We start from the raw sequence: 14,292 nt of genomic DNA on the forward strand, positions 1-14,292 counted from the left end.
AATGATCTATTAAAAACAAAGCATTATTGTGTTAAAGTGAAATTTTTGTTATAAACTGATTGTAGATAATTATTTTGGTGATAAATAAGTTTTTGCATTTCTAGAAGCCAAGGCTCTGGTTTATTCATGTGGCATTCTTACCTGGAAATGCTTCCCATGTCTGTGGTGAAATTCTGATATTATGAATGGTTCAATTGATTTTCAAGCTCCTAGAAAAATTTTAAAGGGTAACATTTAATAACATATAAAATTTAATCTCACCAAATAAACTATTATTAAGTATAAAGGAAAAATATGTCAAGTTACTCAGCAACATATAAGGTTACATGCTTTAGACTACCTGCTTTGTTTATTAAAACTTCCTTGTCACATGCAATAGCTGTCAGAAAATTTCATAACAGGTATCAGAAAAGGTTGTATTTAAACAAGACAGCTGAACTGTTGTTTTGAAATGCAGAATTCTTGGGATTGAAGTATCATGTGGAATTGAAATCTTGAAAATTGAAAGTAAGAGGTACATGGTCTGATTCTTTGTTATTTTGAAAAATCAAAATTAGAAATGAATAGCACATTTTTGACCATGGGGTGGTGTTTATACACTTTTTTCTCCTACTTTAAATCTTCTTCTTAAATTAAGGTATTACTTTTGAAAAAACTTTGCTATTTCAGAATGGCTTACTGCTTTTGTTTAAAGCCTGTATATATGCTCAAATTCATACCACAGGCTATGTTTTCAAAGGACACTAAGGATGGTATATTTCTATATAGTAATATCTAAAGACAAGTGACAGTGAACTAGTAGCCTATGAGCTAGGTTCATCTGCAGACATGCTTTATTTGGTTAGGACAATATTTTGACATAAAAATAAGCTTAAGCTAACATTTAGTTAGAATATATCAACTAAAAAATTCAGATATTCTTCTCTTTGAAAAACAAAAGATAAATCAGTCTAGACTTGCCCTCATAGCAACAACTAGCTTGAACTGCTTGCTTCATTCATTGACATTCCATTCCTGCCCTGGTCAGATTTAAGTTTGTTATCTCTGCTCTCTGAGAGTGTCATGGGACTTCCTCGTTAGCCCAAATTGTCTCCCTCTAGCTGTCCAAGGTTTTTCTATTTGCATTGTCATATTTCCAGTGGTCATGTATGGATGTGAGAGTTGGACTATGAAGAAAGCTAAGTGCCGAAGAATTGATGCTTTTGAAATGTGGTGTTGGAGAAGACTCTTGAGAGTCCCTTGGACTGCAAGGAGATCCAACCAGTCCATCCTAAAGGCGATAAGTGCTGGGTGTTCATTGGAAGGACTGATGTTGAAGCTGAAATTCAAATACTTTGGCCTCCTGATGCAAAGAGCTAACTTATTTGAAAAGACCCTGATGCTGGGAAGGATTGAGGGCAGGAGAAGAAGGGGACAACAGAGGATAAGATGGTTGGATGGCATCATCGACTCGATGGACATGGGTTCGGGTGGACTCCGGGAGTTGGTGATGGACAGGGAGGCCTGGCATGCTGTAGCTCATGGGGTCGCAAAGAGTCGGACACGACTGAGCGGCTTAACTGAACTGAACTGAACTGCCTCAAATGTTACCATTTATGGAGTCCTTTCTGCTAACCAACAGCCTGTTTCACAATATATTCTATAGTGGTGATAGAATTAAGTCCACAAAATTCACATATGGAACTTAATGCAAATTAGTTTTGTCTGGTGGCTTTTACTTAATACTCAACTTTTATCTGTCTAGTGGGAAGAGGAGCTGTGATAATTTGGAGAACTATTTACAGACAAACTATCTATGAGAAGGACCTGAAGACAAGCAGAAAAGACTTTTCTACAATTAAAGATATTAATATATTAATAAGAAACCATGAGATGGGTAGGAGGGGTAGAGATGCAATATAGTCAAGACCCACATAATTGATTGAGCTTCCCAGATGGCTCAGTAGTTAAAGTATCCACCTGCCAATGCAGAAGACTCGAGTTTGATCCATGGGTCGGGAAGATCCTCTGGAGAAGGAAATGGCAACCCTCTCCAGTATTCTTGCCTGGAGAATCCCATGGACAGAGGAACCTGGTGGGCTACAGTCCATGGAGGTCACAAAAGAGTTGGACACGACTGAGTGACTAAACAACAGCAAGCATGCTCAGGTAGGTGATACACAAACAGATGATCACAATCCCAAAGGTTCTTCTCAAGTTGTGAGGGACTCAATTCTCCCATCAGGCTCCTTCAGCCAGCCAGGAGTCCAACATTGGGAAGACAAGCTCTCAGAATGCCTGGCTTTGAAGGCTAGTGGGTCTTGGGTATGGGAGACAAGAAGGGCCATTGGAAACAAAAACTTTGCTTTTAAAGGGCATGCACAAAATTTTGCACACTCTTAAGACCCAGCTCAGAAACAATGATTTGAAAGGAGTCTGGCTTAAGCCCACTTTTTGGCCTCAAGTAGTTTCCTGGAGAGGCAAGAGACAGGAGGCAACTGGGACCCCTCACCACCCACCTCAAGGATATAGACGCTGGCTGGAAGAAGCCACTTGGGGAGCTTGTTCTAACACGAGGACACTGGTGCTGGCAAGCGCCATTCTGAAGTCCTCCGTCTAGCGTATTAGCACCTATCCACCAGTAGGCTGGCACTAGCCATGGGCCCCCTGGGCCAGGCAGCCAGGAGGTGCATTTACATTTAAGGTCCTTCCTCCCCCTGTGGTCCCCAGGCTCATAAGTTGCAGAGAAGGGATTCACACTCAGGGGCATCTACAGTTGTCCAATTCTCAGATTTTAACTCTCAGAGACACATTACATGAGTATAAAGGAGACTGCTATCCTTCAAAGTTCTCTGCCAAATACTTTTCACCTTTTCCTTACTAACCAGGAATGATTTATCTTTCCACTTGTGAAGCCATAGCTCACTTTTCCGTTTTTCCTAATTATCGTGTCTTTTCCATTCAGTATCTTGCCTTTAATATGCCTTGACGCTGGAGAGGGGAGAACGATTTTTGACCTCTCCCTTGGGTGGGCTTATGGGTGGTGCCTGCTGCTCAGTCACTTCACTTATGTCCAACTCTTTGCAACCCCAAGGACTGTCAGGCTCCTCCGCCCACGGGATTCTTCAGGCAAGAATACTAGAAAAGGTTGCCGTGCCCTCCTCCAGGGGATCTTCCTGACCCAGGGATCGAACCCGCGTCTCTTATGTCTAACCTGCATTGGAAAGTGGTTTCTTTACTACCAACACCACCTGGGAAGCCCCCTCATTGGTGGCACAATTGTCTTATGCAATGCTGTTACATATTATCAGAGGCTGTGAGAGTTCATCTTATATCTACTAATTGGAGTACCTGCCACCACACAGGGTTTGATCTCAACCAACCTTATTATTTCATTCATCTTTTTCCTGCTACTTAAAACTCAAGTGCTTACTTCTGAAACTAAGTTTTCAAAAAAAAAAAAAAAAATCCAAGAATGAATTATTCCCTCCAGAAGATGCTATATTTTCATTGTTTCAGTTAGACTAAAACTTTACTTGCAAAATCTCTTAGGAGGTAATGGAATATTTGCTCTTAAGGTCTGGCAAGAAGTCGTAACCTGAAAATAGACACTGCAGCTTAAGAAATTATTTGTAATAATAGACATGATATAGAAGGTATACAAATATAGAATAGGAGTACTAAGCAAAGAATTTCAAAACTATGGCATAATAAATCTTTTTCGCTGAAACAATTAGCATATATTCTAATAGATATATAATTTAATAATAAACTGGGAAAATTGTCATATAGCCTAACAAACAAAACTACAAAATCTATTTGGGGGATATATTTAGAATTATAGTATTCAGTTTCTCCTTAAAGTCTATTATGAGTCACTGACATTTTAAAGCTCATATAGAAATGCATGTTTCTCTACAAAAGGAGAAAATGGAAAAGGACTGACATTTATTACATTTTTGTTGTTATGTGCTGTGTAGTATCTCCTTTAATTCTTGTGACAACTTGTGTAAATGATATTACTGATTTTACAAACTCCGATTTGTTAAAAACCGTTTTCCAAGGATGTACAATTAGTAAGTACAATTTACATTCTAGCTTAATCCAAAGCCATATGTTCTACTCTGAAATGTCATTTCATTTCGAAAAGCTTAAAAAAGGAGGGAGGGAGAAGGAATGTGTGTGTAGATAATATCACGAAAGGAATTATTTAGCTGAGCACTGAAAGAGTTTGTATCATAAAGAAAGGAAGAGTTTGTATCATAAAGAAAACACTATAAAACATGAAAATAAGGGAAAGTGACATATAAAGAAACAAGCAGTAATATATTTGAGTAGGAAATCTGCTTTTAATATAAACTTCAACTTGATTTAGTTATATTTACACTATGCTCCAAATTATTATCTACAGGCAAAGTCATCCAGAAAATTAAGGGAGGCATATATGATAAACATAAAAATTAAAATTTTGACAGTATAAAATAAATAACATTTAGTAATTACATTAAGCACGTTTTCAGTCCCATAGTATGCTATTAAAAATAGAACAACTGTTCAAAGCATGCTGCCAAATTTCTTCAAAATGACTTGTTTTGAAATGTTGACTAAATATCCCAAAACTGTATATCCACTTTAGTATATTTAAACATTCTTCAGACCAAAAACAACTTTTCTCTATATTCATAAGGATAAATGACATGACTTTCCCCTTCATGTTAGGACATAAAGGTTTATCCATTTGTTAACTTTTAAAATAATTTTCTGATTTGTTTCAGTTGTGTCTGACTTTGCAATCCCATGGGCCCACGAGGTTCCTCTGTCCATGGGATTCTCCAGGCAAGAAAACTGGAGTGGACTGCCATGCCCTCCTCTAGGGGATCTTCCAGACCCAGGGATCAAACTCAGTCTTTTTTTTTTCTTCTTTTTTTTTTTTCAAACTTTTTTTTTTTTTCAAACTCAGTCTTTTATGTCTCCTACATTGGCAGGCGGGTTCCTTACCACTAGCGCCACCTGGGAAGCCCCTTGTTATATAAGGCTTTATAATTTATAAGTTGCATCCACATACTTAATTCCCAAAATAAACCTATTAGGGAAATTTTGGTCTTACCATTCTTATTTTACGCTGTAAGGGTTCAACACATATTTATTTAATAAATATGCATTCAGTATTTACTTAGTAAATGTTTACTGAATGAATGAATGAATGGCTGAATGAATTTAGTTCAAATTGGTTAAGTGACTTGAAGATCACTTGAGCAGAGGCCAAGCCTCAGTCTCCCCTTCTGATTATTCAGTGGTCATAATGTCTAGAAACAGACAGATGTGTATCATGAGTGGTTTATTAGTATACATAGCAAAACACGATGCATTCGGTGACGTTTCCTATGTTCCGCGTGTTATTCGTCTGTAGTAATGATGGTTCCATTAGAACTTGTGATGAACATGGCGCATTCATGCAGCATATCCAGCCATCTCTAGATGTGCATTTGTGATACACTGCCTCAGCTGATTGTGTGGCTATTTTTCTTTTTTTTTTTTAAACCACTCAAGAAGAAAGAATTACAGGTTCTAATCTGTAAACAAACGTACTATCTTTATTAAGATACTCTTTATCTAGACTTCACAGCTACTCATGGCTTGTTCTTCCCCTCACCAAAGCTGCTTCATTTCTTACATCCCCACGAGTTTGAGGAATGTTCCTCCCCGTTCAGGCGGTCCCGATGCACAGACCCAGCAGTATACGGCTGGACACTTAAGTCAGTTGCCGTACAAGGATGTTATACCGAAGTTCAATTCAGAAACTTGAGATCGGTTACTTCTGCCTTTTAGTCCTGTTGTCCTTGGCCACTCTGCCTTGCCCCAATGTCCCCTATCAAAATAAAATCTACTCATGTGTTTGTATTCTTAACCACTGTTGACATATTTCCCGGATCTTTCCACTGTGGCCTATGGAACAGGAATTTGATTTGCAAACTGATCATTTTGGTGCTATTCAAAGAACACTCTCCATGCCTTTATTGCCTTATTCAAAATGGTTCCTAGAAGACACTGCTTCCCTTTTAGCCTTCACCAGGAAAAGCTACTCCTTTCACTTGCCATGTACTAAGCACCATGACATAGTGTTAATATTCTACCTGAATGTTTTTTAGGCTCATGCCGTTTGTCCTGCTGTCCTGTGTCTTTCCTTGGCACTATCATCTCATCAGTCATTTCTGCTTTTTCATGACAGGTTGAAATTTGGTTCATTGGTTTCCTTTCTACCACACTCTTATCTTTAGAAAATTTTAATTTCCTTTGAGTTCGGTATCCAAAGTCTTACCCTTAAAATTCCTTGACCCTCTCCAGTCCAATGCTTTTCTAAGGCAGTGTAATATTTTTTTTTCTTATCAAATGCAAAATAGCATCCTACTGTAAGATTTTAGATTACTGTAGTCTACAGTCTGTCCCAAACCTTTTATCTTTCAGATTCTCTAGTTTCTGTTAAACCCACACTTCCATCTGACTTTAGTACCCAGACACATCATTACTCCTTTTTCTTCAAGTATGCCAGACCACAGTTGACTTCAACCTAAAGTCCATGCTACATAGAACAGTGATATCCAGTGTGTGGTCCACACACCAGCCGCATCAGCCTTTCATGGGAATTGTAAGAAATGCAATTTCCTTGGGCCTCACCCAATGTCTGCTAAGTCAGAAACTAATAGTGGACTCCAGCAATCTGTGTTTTAAAAGCTTTCCAGATAATTCTGATACACAGAATTTAAGAGAACGACTAATACAGAGCATTAATTCAACTGCTCTCCTGCCAGGATCTCTAATATTTTTGAGTGGTGAAGAATATTCAGCTGTGAATGCATCATTATTCTAATTCAAAGCCTCTCTATGTGTAAGGTTTCAAAACATTTATCAAGTTCTCCAGCTTTATTCAGCATCTACATATAAAGGTCGAGACTTTCAATCCAAATGTTTGTAGTTCTTCTTCATCTAAATTTGAATTTTCTAAAACTGTCAAATGCCCAATGCTTAATGATACTTCCAGAGGTGCTACCTATATAACGCTCCTCTGTGCTGGACTCTGAGCGATGCTAACTGACTCAAGTCAGATGTATGAGAAGGGGTAAAATCAGAATTTGAACCCAAATCTGAGTACAAAACTTATGCTTTCTCTTTGGTTACTGAGTTTTCTGTTTTGCACTGACATGCCTCTATTCTAGCTGAAGCGGTATTTACAACATATCTCTGTAGAATTTTAAAAAGTGAGTTATATGAAAATCTATTATCAGGTAACTTTGATAAAATATCAGGTTAAATAGTTCCCTTTATTATAGGACTTCGAAGAGCCTTTAATATGCTTGTGTGTATTTTGAGCCTCCAAAAAGCAGATGGTATGTTATTGCTGAAAAGTCTTTGATCAAGGAACCATTTGTGGATTATCTATATTAACACCTTGCAGGACTAGCATTCCAAAATCTGCTTTGGAAAACTTGGGTTTAATCTATTTCCTTTCTCTTCAAGAAATGTGAAGACTTATCTCCCTTGCTGCCTTTATTTCATTTTCTTTGATCTCCTGTTTTTATTTCCCTGCTCTTTTTAAGTAGAATACTCATGTCCCCTTATTCTGCTTTTCTGCCTCAAGGATGCATTCAGAGAAATCACGTTTAGCATATATTACGTGTGTAACATTATATCACTTTGTGGACAAAGGTCCGTATAGTCCAAATAGTCCGTATAGTATGATTTTTCCAGTAGTCGTGTGTGGATGTGAGAGTTAGACCATAAAGACAGCTGTGCGTCCATGCTAAGCTGCTTCAGTTGTGTCTGACTCTTTGCAACCCTATGGACTGTAGCCTGCCAGGCTTCTCTGTCCATGGGATTCTCCAGGCAAGAATACTGGAGTGGGTTGCCATGCCCTTCTCCAGGGGATTTTCCTGGCCCAGGGATCAAACCAATATCTTAAGACAACTGAGCACCAAAGAATTGCTGCTTTCAAATTGTGGTGCTTGAGAAGACTCTTGAGAGTCCCTTGGATTGCAAGATCAAATCAGTCAGTCCTAAAGGAAATCAACCCCGAATATTCTTTGGGAGGACTGATGCCATAACTGAAGTTCCAGTATTTTGACCACCTGATGCAAAGAGCCAACTAATTGGAAAAGATTTTGATGCAAGGAAAGATTAAAGGCAAAAGGAGAAGGAGGCGGCTGAGGATGAGATGATTAGATAGCATCACTATCTCAATGGACATGAATTTGAGCAAACTCAGGAAGACAGTAAAGAAGAGAGAAGCCTGGCATGCTGCAGTCCATGGTGTCACTAAGAGACGACTTAGAGACTGGACAGCAACAACAAATGTTATGTGCCAGGCATTACAAATATAGTATATACATGTAAATACATACTGTTTTATGTAAATCTTATAATAATTTTGTGATGATTATGTTAAATTACAAATTCTATAGCATCATAATATGTGACATGTATATATCCAGACCTGAACATACTGTGTTAGGGTAGTAGTAGTCTGTAAAGCATGCCTTTGCTGCCGAACCCATACTGGATGTAAGAATCATGACTGTGATTAGACGGGATCTTCTTGCAATCCACGTATATGTTCATAGCACTTATCTTGAGGGGCCTTTTGCCCTAGTTTTTATTTAAAATCAGAAAAAGTTTAAATTGAAAATGGCTTATGAAATGAGAACCAACACATGTAAATAGTTAAATTATGTATGATTGCCATCACTATATACTCTGAGTGTAGTTTTGATATTGATTTCAGTTAATCCTCATAAGAAATTAATCAAACCGCAAGGGAATTGTGTTTCATTGACTTTTTTTTTTTTCCTGGTCCAGGACATTACCTCTTTTTCTTTCATTGTGCAGGTTCTGCGGATCTTCTTCTTTGCGTTCCGTGCTCTTCTTGTCCTGCACTGGTCTACTCTGGTATGTTTGCTCAGGGCACTTAATGTCCATGTCTGGTAATGATGAGCACCACTTAAAATGGCTCAAATCTAGGTTTTTAAAAAATACATACGCTTCATGACCTATACTGAGAAAAAGATTTTCCTCCTCCATGATGTTTTCTCTTTCTTTTTGTGACGTTCTGTGGATCTCAGGCTCCTCATTGAGTCTGTGTTCTCCTGTGTGGAGGAAGTCGGGTGAGAATTTTAAATCTCTTGTCCATGGCAGGAAGATCACTTTTAGATATACGTGAGATGCAAATATCTACCCTCTTTGTGCTAACCCTAACCCTAAGATACTACAAAACATATCTTAGAGATGTAGCATCTCAAAACAATTTGATATCCTGGGACATGAGGTTACTCTATGAACTGGATGTATATAGATGAAAAATTCTCAGTATCTTCTCTCAAGGATGTTACCAGGAGGAGTAAAGCATTGGGTATGTCCTTAGCACTGACAGAATCATAAAATATCAAAATGAGAAAGAATCTGAGAAAGATCTACTTCTCTTCCTGTTCCACGCGCACCCCTTCTTTGAAATACGCCTACCAAATGGCTAACCAGCTTCTATGTAATGGTATACCAACTCCTGTGTTCTGCTGTAGTTGCTCAGTGACCCAGTCCTTGTGTATTAAAAATCCCCTGAAGAAATAATTTCTGCATTGTACCATTGTGTAGTTGGCAAAATATTATGTTCATTACACATGCTTTATGATAAAACTTGGAAACTGTTTTATGATAAAACATGGAAAAGATAAAAAATGCATGAGACTAATTTTCATAAAAGTTTCTTTTTTTTGGGGGGGGGGTGAGGGGCAGAAACAAATTAAAGGCTTATAAACCAGTTAATTTTTGAACAGAAAAGAGAGAAGGCATGGGAGTAAGTTTATGGGACCACACCACTCCCTTCTCCAAGGGATCTTCCCAGCCCAGGGATCGAACCTTTGTCTCCTGCATTGCAGGCAGATTCTTTATCATCTGAGCCACCAGAGAATCCCCAATGTCACAGCTTACTTGATGATAAAGTCACACATTATATTATTATTCACATGCAATTCTGATGATTACTGTTATGTAAGCATTAGGATTAGGTAAGTGCATACAGCTGGAGAAAGCTAGCTTGACTAGTGGTCAGGAGCCCTGAGAAAATGGTCTTTAAGACCTGAATGGTGGGACTTCCCTGATGGTCCAGTGCTTTCCAGTTCAGGGGGTGCTGGTTCAATCCCTGATCCGGGAGCTAAGATCCCGTATGCCTCGTGGCCAGAAAACCAAAATCTAGAAACAGAAACAATATTGTAGCAAATTAAATAAGGTCTTTAAAAATGGTCCTCATCAAAAAGAAAAAAAAAAGCCCTAAAGGAGAGAGTGAGATAAAGGAGTTGGCAAGGTTAGTTGGGATAAGTGGAATATTCTAGATAAAGGAGAAGTATGCACACAAATAACCCAACTCCCTTCTTCCTTACCTCTCTTCCTCCCTTCCTCCTTTCTCTTCCATCAAACAACTACTTACTAATCAAACACCACACACAAAGGATTCTTTCAAGTCCTAGGAGTCATTCAGAGATTAATATTCTTCTTTCAATGTGTTTATGATCTAATCAGTGAATATTAAATATAACTTGGGTAAAAAGCATTGAAAAACATATAAAATATTCTTGAAGCATGGACATATTTCCTTGACATTCTAGTCATATTTTTCTGGGGAAAAAAGCAGTTCATTCAATCAAGAAGTGTGGACAGATAGTTTCAGTGCCAAAGTGGAACAGGCTGACTTGCTTTATGCTGCTCTAGTTTTCTACATTCAGTCTCAGAATTCCTTCAAGGAGAGTAATTGTGTATATACCTTGCAGGTATTTCTCACTGGCACTATTAGGAGGGAAGTCCACCTATTTTACCCGTCCAAGTTATTTTTGCATATTTTATATACAAAGATGTTGTATACAGGTACCAGAAATGGACATAATGACAGTTAAATATGGTTACTAGAGGTAATACTCTAAGGTCAGTGCCACTGTAAAAGTTCAGATGGAGTAGAGGAAAGCATGAAAATCCCAGTCTTTCTTTTTCACATGTTGTGCTATAGACATATCATTAAGTGCATCTTCTTTTGTCTTCTTTCTCTCCTACAGGTCTGTGAAGCAGGCAGAAGAAGTTACAAGTGGTCCTTAAAGAAATGGCAATTAATCAATCCTTATGTATAGTTCTAATTTTATTTACTACGTGTAATCATTTAGAGAATGATTATTTTTATAATATCAATAATAAACAAGTACTCTTGTAACCAGGGGGTGCCTAAGTGTGTAATCAACAAAACACTAACCCTGGCAAAGGATTCTGGGGTGGCCAGGCTGCCTGCTGCCTTTTGACATGGTTAGTGTCCTGGGTTTAGATTACTTTATACCTAGTTATTAAGATTACTATTTGATACATTAAATATTGCCTGATTCAAATGACTTTGCTTAAAATTTTTCTGTATTTTAACTTGTCTAGGGTTTTCTACTTCTTATATTTTTATAATGTTTTCTCATTTTTTAGATTAATAAACATACTTACCCACACGTGCCAAGATAAGCCATTTAGGTCTCTACGGGAGTTAGCTATCGTGTCATCACCCACCATATGTGTTTTTGTGCAGCAGCAAGAGGCGTGTTCACCACCACTGCCCCTTCCTCTGATTATCCTCCCTATTCCTACCAAAACAAATAATTGATATCTTAATTCCATAAAGTAAATCAATAAGGAATGAAATGCATGGCCCAAAGCATATGCAATGAAAATTGTTTGACCGTTTATCCAATCATTGAACCCAATTAAGATTATCCATTTTAAATTTGATATATGCCCGCTTTTGGAATGTGTTATGCATTGATGCTACTAAGTGAATGGAACTAAGTACATTTTATTTAGCTTATCGTCTGTTTTATCTGACTTGTTGTAATCTAAGTTTACTTTCTGGACCTTTAAGGCATACAGTTAAATTATAAAACTGCGTATACAACTGTCAAAGAAACAAACATTAAAGGCCAGAACATGACTAAAGAATAAACAAAGAAATTCTGATTGTATGAATGAAGTCAGAGTCCTAAATGAAATAATATAATAAACCTTCTTATATTAACACTTTTGTGTGCATAGAAATGCATGAGACTAATTTTCATAAAAGTTTCTTTTTTTTGGGGGGGTGAGGGGCAGAAACAAATTAAAGGCTTATAAACCAGTTTATTTTTGAACAGAAAAGAGAGAAGGCATGGGAGTAAGTTTATGGGACCACACCACTCCTCTATTTAAAAATCCTTACCATGAAGAATATCTTGAAAAAAGTTCTGAGAATACAAATGTTCTCCCTGTTGAGAACTGACTTTCTTTAAAATACATCACCCCAGTGCCTTCATCTGAGCCAGACTTCCCTCCAGCCATCACTTGGTCAGTTTTTGTCCAACTCATGTCTTCTGACCTTTTCCTAGAGACAGCCACCCTACTAAGTGCCATGTCAAACTCAGAAATCAGATCCACCAGGCCATCAGAGTATATATTCCTGAAAATGGTACCACTAGACATGAATTAAAGTGGCAAGGACAGATTTTATTCCATGATAAATTACTTCAATAGAGAAGAGGGTTCAACATGAACTGAACTCAACTTCGATTTGTATGAAGTAACTGGATGTTTTAAAGGGAGTGAGGGAGGAGGGAGGAGGGATGTCCAGGACTTGAGCTGGAGTCAGGGAAATGGAAATTTATTAAAAGCAGTAAGGGGAGTTGATCCATGTGAAACCATCTGATTTTGCTAACTGGTACTCATGGAAGTTTGACTTCCATCTTCCCTCAGAGACTGAGTGACAGGCACTCTATCTTCTGGTCAGCTGGGACAAAGAGTAGATTCGTTTGTCAGCTTGTGCTTTCCCAGACAGGAACATATAGGGGGTGTGGAATTATCCTCTGATGCCTTGACTTAGAAACTATGTTTGTATTTGTTCAAGCCTTTTAATGGGTGGTAGGATTAGGTGGATAAAATCATACCTACTGAGAGTCTCTAGTTTTTATTGGCCAAGGTTGAGGCTGGTCAAGAAGAGGGCTCAGAGACTTCCTTGGTGGTCCAGTGGTTAAGAATCTGCCTTCCAATGCAGGGGTCACGGGTTCAATCCCTGATCAAGGAACTAAGATCCCACATGCCATGGGGCAACTGAGCCTGCGTGCCACAACTAGAGAGAAGCCCACAAGTTGCAATGAAGAACCCATGTGCACCACAGTGAGAAATCCTGCTTGCCACAAGGAAGATCTTATGTGCTGCAACTGAGATGCAATGCAGCCAACTAAATAGTAAAAAATGAAAAAATGAATGTTAAAAAAAAAAAAGAGGAGGGCTCAAAGGAGCCAGACTAGGTATATGCTCACTTTTGAAAGGACAGAATCTTCATTAATGCCAACTGGTCAGGTCACATACTCACATACACACACACAAACCTCTGCTCTCTCTCCTTTGTCTACTCCAGTAATCATTTTCAGAGGCCAAGGCCAGTAAACAACTAGAACCTCAAACGGGAAATTTCCCCAGATTGCTTTCCTATCTCCTCTTTCAACTATCACACATGAAGTCTGAATCTCTTGGCAGTCATCCTGGCTATCATTCCTTACTTTGTCTCTTTTGTGTTTCTTAACATGACTCCAGAGTTATTGGTGGGGTCGGCTTGAAAACCCTACACAAAAAGGGCTTCTAGAAATACGTTTAGAATGAACGAAAGATACTGAGTTCAGTTGGAAACATGTAGAACTTAGACTGGGAACATAACCAAGACTTGGAGAATCACCCATATAAAGACAACCAACCAGAGATAATGGAGGTCGGTACAGTAGACGGCATCACCCAGTGAAAACTAGAGCAGTGAGAGCAGGACAGACACCTCAGGAACACATACTCTCGCACTCAGGGACTGACAGAGTGATTCCAGGAGTAAAGATTGTATGTCCACCCACTGGACAGAGTGGGTGGCCCACACACAGTTTCTAAGAAGCAGAAAGTCAAAAGCAATGCACTTCAAGGTCCCCGGTTCCTCTAAGCACAGCTGGATTTCAGGGGAGAGACAGGCATGGGCTCATTTGTGGAACAGCCTTTAGTGGTCTAGTTTAATGAGACTCTAGAAACTTCCTGTGCATAGCTGGAATAAAAAGCAGCTATATGGGAGTGGGAGGAGGGGAAGAAACATAGTTTCCCTTATTTAGGAAGAAAAACTAAGGCATTACCAATCTGACTAAAAGTCAGAGTGTGGAAGCATCTATCTTGAAAATGCCTTCTTCTTTGATTAACGGTGATGAAGAGACAACTAAAGCTCTTAGTTGTTTTAGGAAAAGACTT

General features: G+C 38.5%; 1 protein-coding gene across 5 annotated transcripts in view; it reads left to right on the forward strand.

Annotated features, from left to right (window-relative positions):
- The window catches only part of C21H8orf34 (chromosome 21 C8orf34 homolog), a 340,111-nt gene extending 328,106 nt beyond the window's left edge, over positions 1-12,005 (forward strand). For all 5 annotated transcript variants that reach the window (XM_043880336.1, XM_043880338.1, XM_043880337.1 and 2 more), the window contains 2 exons: positions 8,860-8,919; positions 11,070-12,005. In XM_043880336.1, coding sequence (XP_043736271.1) covers positions 8,860-8,919; positions 11,070-11,077 — 68 coding nt within the window. In that variant the 3' untranslated portion in view covers positions 11,078-12,005. The remainder of the gene's footprint in view (positions 1-8,859; positions 8,920-11,069) is intronic.
- The last annotated feature ends 2,287 nt before the right edge of the window (positions 12,006-14,292 follow it).

Source organism: Cervus elaphus, chromosome 21 (genome assembly GCF_910594005.1).
Source record: "Cervus elaphus chromosome 21, mCerEla1.1, whole genome shotgun sequence".
NCBI lineage: Eukaryota > Metazoa > Chordata > Mammalia > Artiodactyla > Cervidae > Cervus > Cervus elaphus.